This window comes from Cynara cardunculus (assembly GCF_001531365.2).
Source record: "Cynara cardunculus var. scolymus isolate 2C chromosome LG 13, CcrdV1, whole genome shotgun sequence".
NCBI lineage: Eukaryota > Viridiplantae > Streptophyta > Magnoliopsida > Asterales > Asteraceae > Cynara > Cynara cardunculus.
Window position 1 is genome coordinate 11,214,569 of NC_037540.1, and position 9,268 is coordinate 11,223,836.

General features: G+C 35.3%; 2 protein-coding genes across 2 annotated transcripts in view; one reads left to right on the top strand and one right to left on the bottom strand.

Moving 5' to 3' along the window:
* The window catches only part of LOC112524765 (F-box protein At2g39490-like), a 3,979-nt gene extending 1,756 nt beyond the window's left edge, over window positions 1-2,223 (top strand). The window contains exon 4 of the mRNA XM_025134720.1: window positions 2,209-2,223. Within this exon, the coding sequence (XP_024990488.1) occupies window positions 2,209-2,223 (15 nt within the window). The remainder of the gene's footprint in view (window positions 1-2,208) is intronic.
* Window positions 2,224-6,745: 4,522 nt separating this feature from the next.
* Window positions 6,746-8,758, bottom strand: LOC112524643 (WAT1-related protein At2g39510-like). Its single transcript, XM_025134569.1, has 7 exons — window positions 8,504-8,758; window positions 8,335-8,397; window positions 8,136-8,252; window positions 7,790-8,039; window positions 7,533-7,694; window positions 7,286-7,437; window positions 6,746-7,087 (listed from the first exon to the last, which is right to left on the bottom strand). The coding sequence occupies exons 1-7, from the start codon at window positions 8,680-8,682 to the stop codon at window positions 6,856-6,858; spliced, it is 1,155 nt and encodes a 384-aa protein (XP_024990337.1). The 5' UTR covers window positions 8,683-8,758; the 3' UTR covers window positions 6,746-6,855.
* Between the last annotated feature and the right edge of the window lie 510 nt (window positions 8,759-9,268).

Sequence of the window (9,268 nt, forward strand, 5' to 3'; positions counted from 1 at the left end):
GAAATCCGCCGGAAATACCTTTTTCCGGCGGATTTCCGGCGGATTTGGCCGCCGGAAAAAGTGGGTTTTTTGGTAGTGAAAACCGTATTATAACATCTTCGGATAAAGAATAAAACGAAACATTAAAACCGAGATATATCTTACTGCATTGCGTAAGTACCCTTCTAGTTTATTTAAATTGGTCTATGAACATTTAAAATAAATATCTTTAATATTGTGATCTGTTTATTAACTTACTCGAGGATCAAGAAATTGGAGATTGAATACAAAGAAACACATTCACTGTATGACGTTCAATTTGAACATCAAAGACAAAAAAGACTAAGGTGTCGTTTATCAAACGCTTACCCGGGTAAGCGTTTATCAAGTCATTTTACTTACCGAATGAATATGGCAAGGGCTAATAATCTTATCCGGTAAGAGCGAATGCAAGAATCGAGAGTCTTATCGGGTAAGCGAAGACGAGGACTCTTATCATGGTTAGTGCTTACCGGGATAAATTGTTGCATACGATGCATTTTAGTGAATAAAATCTTACTCGATAAGTAAACGATATTGTTAAATTTTACTGGTAGATGCTTACGGGATAAGTGTTTAGGTAAATGACCCCTAACATATATCTGCATTGAAAACAACCATAAATTTTGTCACTTGGACGGTGATAAAAATAATGTTAGATATTAGTCATGGTTTATAATTATAAATAAGATGTTTAAGACTGTTATCAACGTGACAAGAAAAGAACTCTTGGATCACATGCATTTAAACATATCTAAACAAGAAGTTCGAATAATTAAAAATAAATAATTTAATCAAACTTAATTAGATTAGATATTAAACACTTACTCGGTAAGCATTTATTGATAAAATTCAACACTATCGCTTACTTACCGGGTAAGATTTTATTCACTAACACGTATCGTATGCAATAATTTATCCCGATAAACCCTAACCATGTTAAGAGTCGTTATCCTCACTTACCGGGTAAGACTCTCGATTATTGTCTTCGCTCTTACCGGGTAAGATTCTTAGCCCTTGCCATATTCATCCGGTAAAGTAAAGTGACTTGGTAAGTGCTTACTCGGGTAAGCGTTTGGTAAACGGCACGTAAGTTTTCCATTTTAAATTTCTCTAAACCTTTTGAAAATGAAAAACCATTAAACCTTTTCATTTTAAATGATCAAGTCTTTGAACGATTTTTTTATTAAACTTTCTCGTTTTAAATGATTAAGTCCTTGAGAGCATCTCCAACAATTTTTCTAAAATGAACGATCAAAATATAAATTTTCTAAAAAGAAATACATTTATCTCGAACAGATTTTCTATTTAGAGATTTTTAACATAAATTATATGTTATAATATTCTATAATTTATCATCAAAATACACTTTTTTTTTAAAAAAAAGATGTATAAAAATTAATAACTCAATTTATTGATGGAACTGAATAAAATAATTATTTTTCGCTCCCCTCCCTCATCAAATTTTAGAGATTTCTCTATGTTTATTGTTTTTCTATTATCCTCTATTTTAAAGAATAAGATAACAAACTACAAAGGTGGTGCCTGATTGGTATGAGCTTGACTTTAAACGTCAAAAATACCAGGAGGTCCCAAGTTCAAATCCAAGGAGGAATAAAAATCCCCTTTGACCACGGAGGTTCAAATACGGTGACTCCAGGCTATCTGCAAAACAGATGGTCGCCCTAAAATTAGTCGACTCGTATAATGGGTTGAATATCTAGGTTAATTAAAAAAAATATAGCAAAACTCTAGAAAAATTCAGATATAATTATAAATGGTTTGTTTCCCCTGGTCGGTTTGTGGTTAATTTTTTTTTAACTTATTTTGTGTTTCACATATGTGAAACCCAAGAGCCTCACTCACAATGCAACAATGGTTTGTTTCCCCTGCTCGGTTTCTGTTATGCATCCTTTCACTGAATCATGCTTCTCCTTCTTTCCTTATACCAACAAACCAAGAGGAAATCACCTTCTACCAACGCCATAACAGGTTTCTTCGTTTCACTCTTATTAATCTAACTTATCTCATCGATTTCTACAGGCTTGATTTTAAGGATGTTGTTTGTTTCTAAGTTTTTAGTTTCAGATCATAGATTTTACGGCGTCGTAGAGGTTGAGGAGTGGTTTTCAACGATGATTGACTTCTGTATGCTCTTGAAATTTAATTTGTTCCAATTACAAAATGCAGGGCATGTTAGAATAGAAAGGAACAAGATATAGTTATAAGGAATAATCATTAACATTCATACCATTATCTGTTTTCAGCATCAAGCTAACATTCGTATTTGTATAATTCAGATTTATTTTTATTAACTCTATTTAATATATGGTATAAATAGGTAGTTATGGGATGTAGTTGAGGATTGACAGTTAATACCTGTTCCCTGATGGAAGGAACTGTTGTATCCCTTGTTGGCGCCATTTTGAGACTTATAAATACAGAAGTCAATCCTGTTGTTTAATTCTCCCGCAAGAACACAAAAATAAAACTCTATATCTGTCCCATCCAGAGGAGTACTCCAGTGTGTATTTGCAGAAGAACATGGAACAAAATCAGAACAGAGCATCTACATCTTCTGGTCAAGGTTAGCGTTTAATCATATTGCTTTAGATCAATTGATTCACAATCTGATGGATTTACTGTTTTATGGAAAACAAAAGGTATAACAGGGCATGCATCAGTGGTAAGTGTAGCTCGATCAAACAAGGTTTTATTACAATTTGAATGGACAATTTGTTGATTATGTCAATGAATCTGTATGAGGATTGGTGGCAAAAGTTATCAACATCTATAATCGTTCCACTTGGTTTTAGCTTAAAAAGATCCATTATTGTTACTGGTTAGAGAGGGAACCATTTGTAATTGGAATTGCGATAGGGTTTATGTTTTGACGTATTGCTTCGCTTTTAAATTTATATCTTTTCACTTTGAATGTCAAACTTATGTTCAACAAGTCTATCGTTTTGACACCTATTCAGTTTGTAATTATCATACTGTAGCATCTTTTGATGTAATTTTTGATTTTTTGTTTATAATTTATATACATTTGCATCAATATTATAATTGAAAGAGGTTTGTTTGACATTCACAATCGAAGTAACAGAGAATGAATAGAGCATCATTTTGTTGTTTTTTGGTGAACTCAACCTCCCATGAACTGCCCAACTTGTATCAGATCCTTCCATACAGATTGATAGTTTCAATACAATGGACTCAAAAATTGCACAGTTAGCAATACGTTGTTGGCCAGTGTGCTAGGCCTATTGTTTTGTTTTAGAGGGGAAATGCAAAACAAAACAAAACAAAACAAAACAAGCTAGGCAGCATGTGTGTGAGTGCTGGAGGGGTTGGCTTTAGTGATTCAAGAGTTTGATATTCTTTTATTACTGTGGTGAACTCTGAATAACGTTTAGCTTCCCTCAGCTTTGCTACGGTATTTGGATATTCCATCTAAATAACCATATCTTAAGGGTTTCCTTGCTTGAGCAGTACCACCCATGCAAGTCCTAACCACCTGAGCAAGCCTAGCTAGACCAACTTATGGCACGTTAAGAAACTCATTATCCTTGTCTTGTTGCTCAAGGATCTGAAAGACAAACTATAAAAACTTTGTTAAGAGCTCGGGTATTGAAGAGTCTAAAACGGATATGTTTCTTCTTTATTCTTAAGGTGAGAGTTTGTGAAGCAACAATAGTTTCCATTCAAAGAAGGTTGAATTGAAATCACAAATGCACTTTTACATATGACCTTAGTCGGACCACTGGCCAGAGCCGCAACAATTGCATATTCTTTGATTTGCTATTCTATTGCATTATAATATCTTCTAAACCGGGTATTGTTCTTAGATAAGAAAATGGGTAGCTAAATCAAATACATTCGATTGTCCACAAGATACGAACACACAACCTCCATGCTAGTAGAAGTGAATCAAATGCCTACTTGTAGATTGCACTTTTGTTTCTTAAATTACACGGTTAAAAGAGACTTGGCCTACCATTTGTTCTGTTATGATGCTCTGACACCTACGATGCTATCAGGCTCCCAGGTATTTACCGTCAGTTCTTTTGTCTATATTTTTTCAATGAGATGACAAGTGCTAATGAATTTCACAACTTTGTTGCTATTAAAGCTCACTCGCATATTTTCTGGCTTTATGCTCTCCACTCTATAAGATCTTTTATTGTTGCCTGGTGATTTTTTTTGTGCCAACTTTCACTGCTTTACAAAAAGTATGCCTCTATAAAGTGGTCATAATTTTATTCCTTTGACCAAAAAGTGTCCGTCTTTCAATGTTTTATCCACAATCATTGTTGTTTAATAAAATGTATGGTGATGTGTAAAAATCTTTGTTATGAGGGTGTTTCCAGAACATGAGCTTTTGAAGGGCAGGATATGCTAGTTGTTGTACGTACAGTGATGGGTACACCTTTGAAATGTGTGTTTGAAATAGTAAATTGCCAGTCTTTTAAATAATTGGGTTTCATTTCTGAACCAGATAACTAGGTTTTAATAAAATTTACCATACAATAAAAAACACCCGACTGAGTACACAGGCGCTTAGAAGTGATTTGATTAGGGAGGGAATAGCCTTAGCATTTCTTTGAGCACCATTTCTAGCAAAAGGGTTAACATTATCTTTTCTACGAGCCAACCTTTTGGCAAGAGCCTTAAAGATTATGTTTTAGTGGATCAATGATGAGATCACAAGATGGTGTTGATCAACCCTATTTACATTAAGGGGTCTGAGAATTTCATTCCATTGGTCAATTTTGCAAATGGAATCTGGTTTAAACATCTGAAAAGATAAAGTAGCGCTACAGTTCACGGTGTATCTGATTTTGACAGTATTATTGGTTTAATCAAGCTCTAAATTTTTTTGTATATTTGTTTGGCAGCCTTGAATTAAAATCTATTGACCCTTCGATCATGCTGGATGCAAGTCTAAACACCAAAACACAGAAAGAGCACCTCTGATGTAGCCGAAGAGCTGAAGAGCATTAAACATGGAATGCTGTTTGATTTAATCCAACCATTCACCTGGTATTTCTTCAATCTGAATATTTTCAATGCTTGGGAAGGTGATTGTTTCTTTTCAGTTATTGACACTACAGGCGCAGTTTCTGATATATTTCTCTGATATCTCTGTTTCTACTTGACATTAATTCCGACTGATCTCACACCAACGTATATGCTTATATTCTTCATTCATGGAAGCTAGACTCTTAAAAAACAAAATCAACTCGTTTGCCCCATGATTCTCAAGGTTTCAGTTATGATTGTTCAAAACAAATTAACTAATGGGTCAGATGGGTGGATGATTTTGAAATGAAAGATTACCATCTTTGATCATTGGATTACAGTGTGTTTCCCTGAATACAAGTCAGCCTATCTATCCACCTACCAGTACATCTTTCGCGTATCTCTCCTCAGCCTGTGTCCACAAAACTTGAATCTCACCCACACCGCACTTTTGTATGCCCTGTCGGATCCCACCCCACTCCAACCCCTTTTCACCCACAACACCAACCCGTCCTCGTTTCATGTGCCAACTCTTTCCAATTCTCCATTGGTTAAAAGCTATTGGATCCTATTTTTTTATCTCATAAAAATTTATAATATTTGATGTGTGACACCTATTGCTGGATGCATTTGCAAGATCTTGTGTACTTCTATTTCAAATATCCTTCTTTACTGAGTTATGCTGTTTTCTTTCGCTTCAGAAAAATGAACAAGAATTATTGTGATTGTACATTAAAAAAAATACTAAAACCAAACCTAACTGAGCCAGTTTGTGCAAGAGAGTGAGCAAACAAGTAGAAGGAACAAAGACTAGCACATAGTAATTTGAAAAGTCATTACTAAAATAAAATAAAATGAGATCACATATAAGTGATGATACCATGATAAAACATTGTGAAACAAATCATCTATGTCATTTCAAAATTGAAGAATTTAAACAAAAACAATTGACGGTTTTGTTTTTTTCGCTGAATGGAAGTAGCAGCATGTTTTTATTTCTCAAAAAAGAAAACTTGAACTTTATAAAAATTTTTATCAATGCACTTCTTTAAAAAAGAATCGAACGTTAAGGATTAGTTTGATGCTGATGTATAATGTTATCTTTATAATGAAATAAGGTTCCTTTGTTAGTTGTGAAAATTAATCCTTTTTAAACAGCATGTGAAAAGAAATTAATGCGTTGATATGTTTGTTAGCTGAATTGTTTGTTGTTATGATGTATACATGTTAAATGTTCCTTTTCTGCAAAGAGGCAGAAAACAAACGAATAATCATGGCTCCGATGGGCCAACCTAATCCATTTGATCCACTAGAAATAAAGTCTCCACTTTGACCGTTACCCAATTCTGCCCAACCTAATCGTTTTGCCACATCTAACAGAATCATATCCAGCTGCAATGTGTGAATTTTAATGCATCTATGAATAAAAGCTATAAGCATGCAGAATCAGGTTTATTTACTAGGTGATGTATTATTCATTAGTTACTTACATGCTATAAATAGATATGGAATGATATTCGCTGGGCATCTTTCTTTTTGCAACCTTAGCTTAATAATACATCATTTATTTGTGAGTGCGGGGGCATGCATGTACGATTGTGTGTAGACAAGCACCTAAACCAAAAAGTAGACATATTGAATTTGGACTCTGTTAGCAATTGAGATGTGAAATGCATGAGGTGGTTCATCATAGTTGCACCAGAGATGAAAAGTGGTTTCCAACATATTCAATAGAAAAACTCCAGGAAGGAAGTGATGTTCAATAGTACAAGTGTTTGTGTTCTTTTTTCCCTCATAAACGTACTTTTTGTCACTCTATTTCCCGTTGATTTTCACAACTGTTTCATTGGTTGGTGGTATTGCTATCGAAAGGCTGTCTTGATCCTCCTTTGCTAATTTTGTGCTACTGATTGTCATGGGTATTTGTTGTTGATTAACTGGTGGAAGTTGATCAGGGTCACATTTGGAATTAGACTGACTTTCATCCTTGCTTTTCCCCCATATCACCAAGTATAGCCCAATCACGATGACAGCTGCTCCAAGAACCCTGCAGAAATAACATCCATCTTATTGGTTTTTTCCATTTATACCTCATGAATCACTTTGTGTGTGTCTCAAATCAAGGGTCTTTCTCTTGTTTCTTTTTGGCATTTTATATGGTGGACAACTGTTTATGCATGTGGTACAAAACATATCAGAACAAGTGTTCATATTAGTCATCAAATTGAGGTTACTGATGATATACCTCCCTAAGTTCATCTGTTCAGATAAAACAATAGATCCTAGAACTGCAACAATAACCATGCTCAGAGGGTTAAAAGCTGTGACGAAAACTGGCCCTTTTTCCTTCATTATAATTCCTGAAAGATAGTAACCCAATCCTGAACAGATTACTCCCTGCGTTTAAACACAATCAAAGATCATATGTGAGATTCAGAAAATTAATCTTCCCATTAGCTGATGCTTATAATTAGTTTATTCAAATTTCTTACACCATAGACCATAGTGACAAGTCCAGCATCCAAGTGTAACCGCCAGGCTTCATTATTTCCCCGTTCAGCGATTATGGTCACTATACTGCCTTGCATTGTCCCGGCTGCACAAATTAGAGCTGTAAGAGAGAGTTCCGCAGGGTATGACCTCAACGTAATTGCCTGTAAAAGAAATTAAATTTGGTTAGAAATTTACTATTTAAGTTAGTAGCAGTGATGAGATAAATATAGTCGTTTGAGGTTGAGAAACATGGTACCTGGACAATGTAAAAAAAGCTCCAGGAAACACAACCGGCTATGATCATCATAGAGCCCTTGATATTGTCTGCAGGACTTACAGGGGGGGTCGTAGATTGTTGCTGATGATCGGTGGTTGAACCCTTGGTCCATGGCAAACCAATTGTAGGTCCTGCAACTACTGTCATTATCATTGCTCCTCCCACTGTGACTAGTGTCCCAACTATCTTTCCCATGCTATGTATTTTCTTGATATTCACCTTCTCCAACCTGCACAAAATAACAAGTAAATTAAAATTGGGTAAGTTATAACCGAGTAAGAGTGTGGTCTAGGTAACAGGTTCTTGCAGAAGATAGAAATATTACCTACAAATCCAAGCCAAAACAAAGGTCATGGCGGGGATTATGTTGCACATTGCTACTGCAAAAGTTGCAGTTGTATACTTCATTCCTGCATAGTATAAGTTCTGGTCTACAACAGGCCTGCGCAAAAATAATGAAAACGCTTAGAAAGAACCGTACTTTAGAACACATTATTATATGGCCAAGGAATGAGAAAACATACTCTAAAAACCCCAGCAACATTATCTTGAAGAAGATTGAAATGGTCAGCTTTGGCCTCCCTTTGCTGTCATGACAACAATATTAGATATATACATATATATATATATATAGAGAGAGAGAGAGAGAGAGATGTATATATATAAATAGAGAGTGAGAGAGAGATAGGAGACCTTTCGAAGAAGAGGGCGAAAGGAGTGATAACAAGGGTGGCAATGAGGTTTCGATAGACGGCAAATGTGTAGTGATTCATGCCATGGTTAAGAGCAGCCTTGGCAATTATAACCAAACCTGCATTGCCAAATTGCAAGAATATGACAGCAAAGTAGGGCTTCATTTTTTCAAGCATCATTTTTGTTGTTGGGTTGATATTTGTGATTATGTATGTGTGTGTGGGTGTGTTTGGTGTAAAAAACTAGATGGGGGAGGGGGGTTTATATATAGATAGTTTTGAGGTGAAATGTGTTTGCATGAGAGGGGAGGAGAGGAGAGGAGAGGAATGGAATGGAAGAGAAGTAATGTGTTTGCACAAAATTCAGGACTCCACTGTCATTAATGGAATCAGGGATGGAAACCCATTTGATTACTTTATTTCTTCAAAAGCCACACCACTTATGAAAATGGTAAAGGTGATCAATCAAAATGATCTTTTCATAAAGCTAGAGAGGCTAGCTGAGATCACCCTCTACCTTGTTTAATTATTTTATCATTCAGCCTGAGCCAAACCTATCCATCTATCTTACTTCTATACGTCTGAATCATATATATACACACACACACACACAATCTCTTTCTAAAATTTCACTACTAGTTTTTAACCCTCACAAACCCCAAAAAGTCTTTGGTGCATATGTTTCATCATTACGGTCACACCTTATACAGATTCATCTGGGATGCTTCAACTGTGGCTCACTGAATTTATCAAGGCTGATGTATCA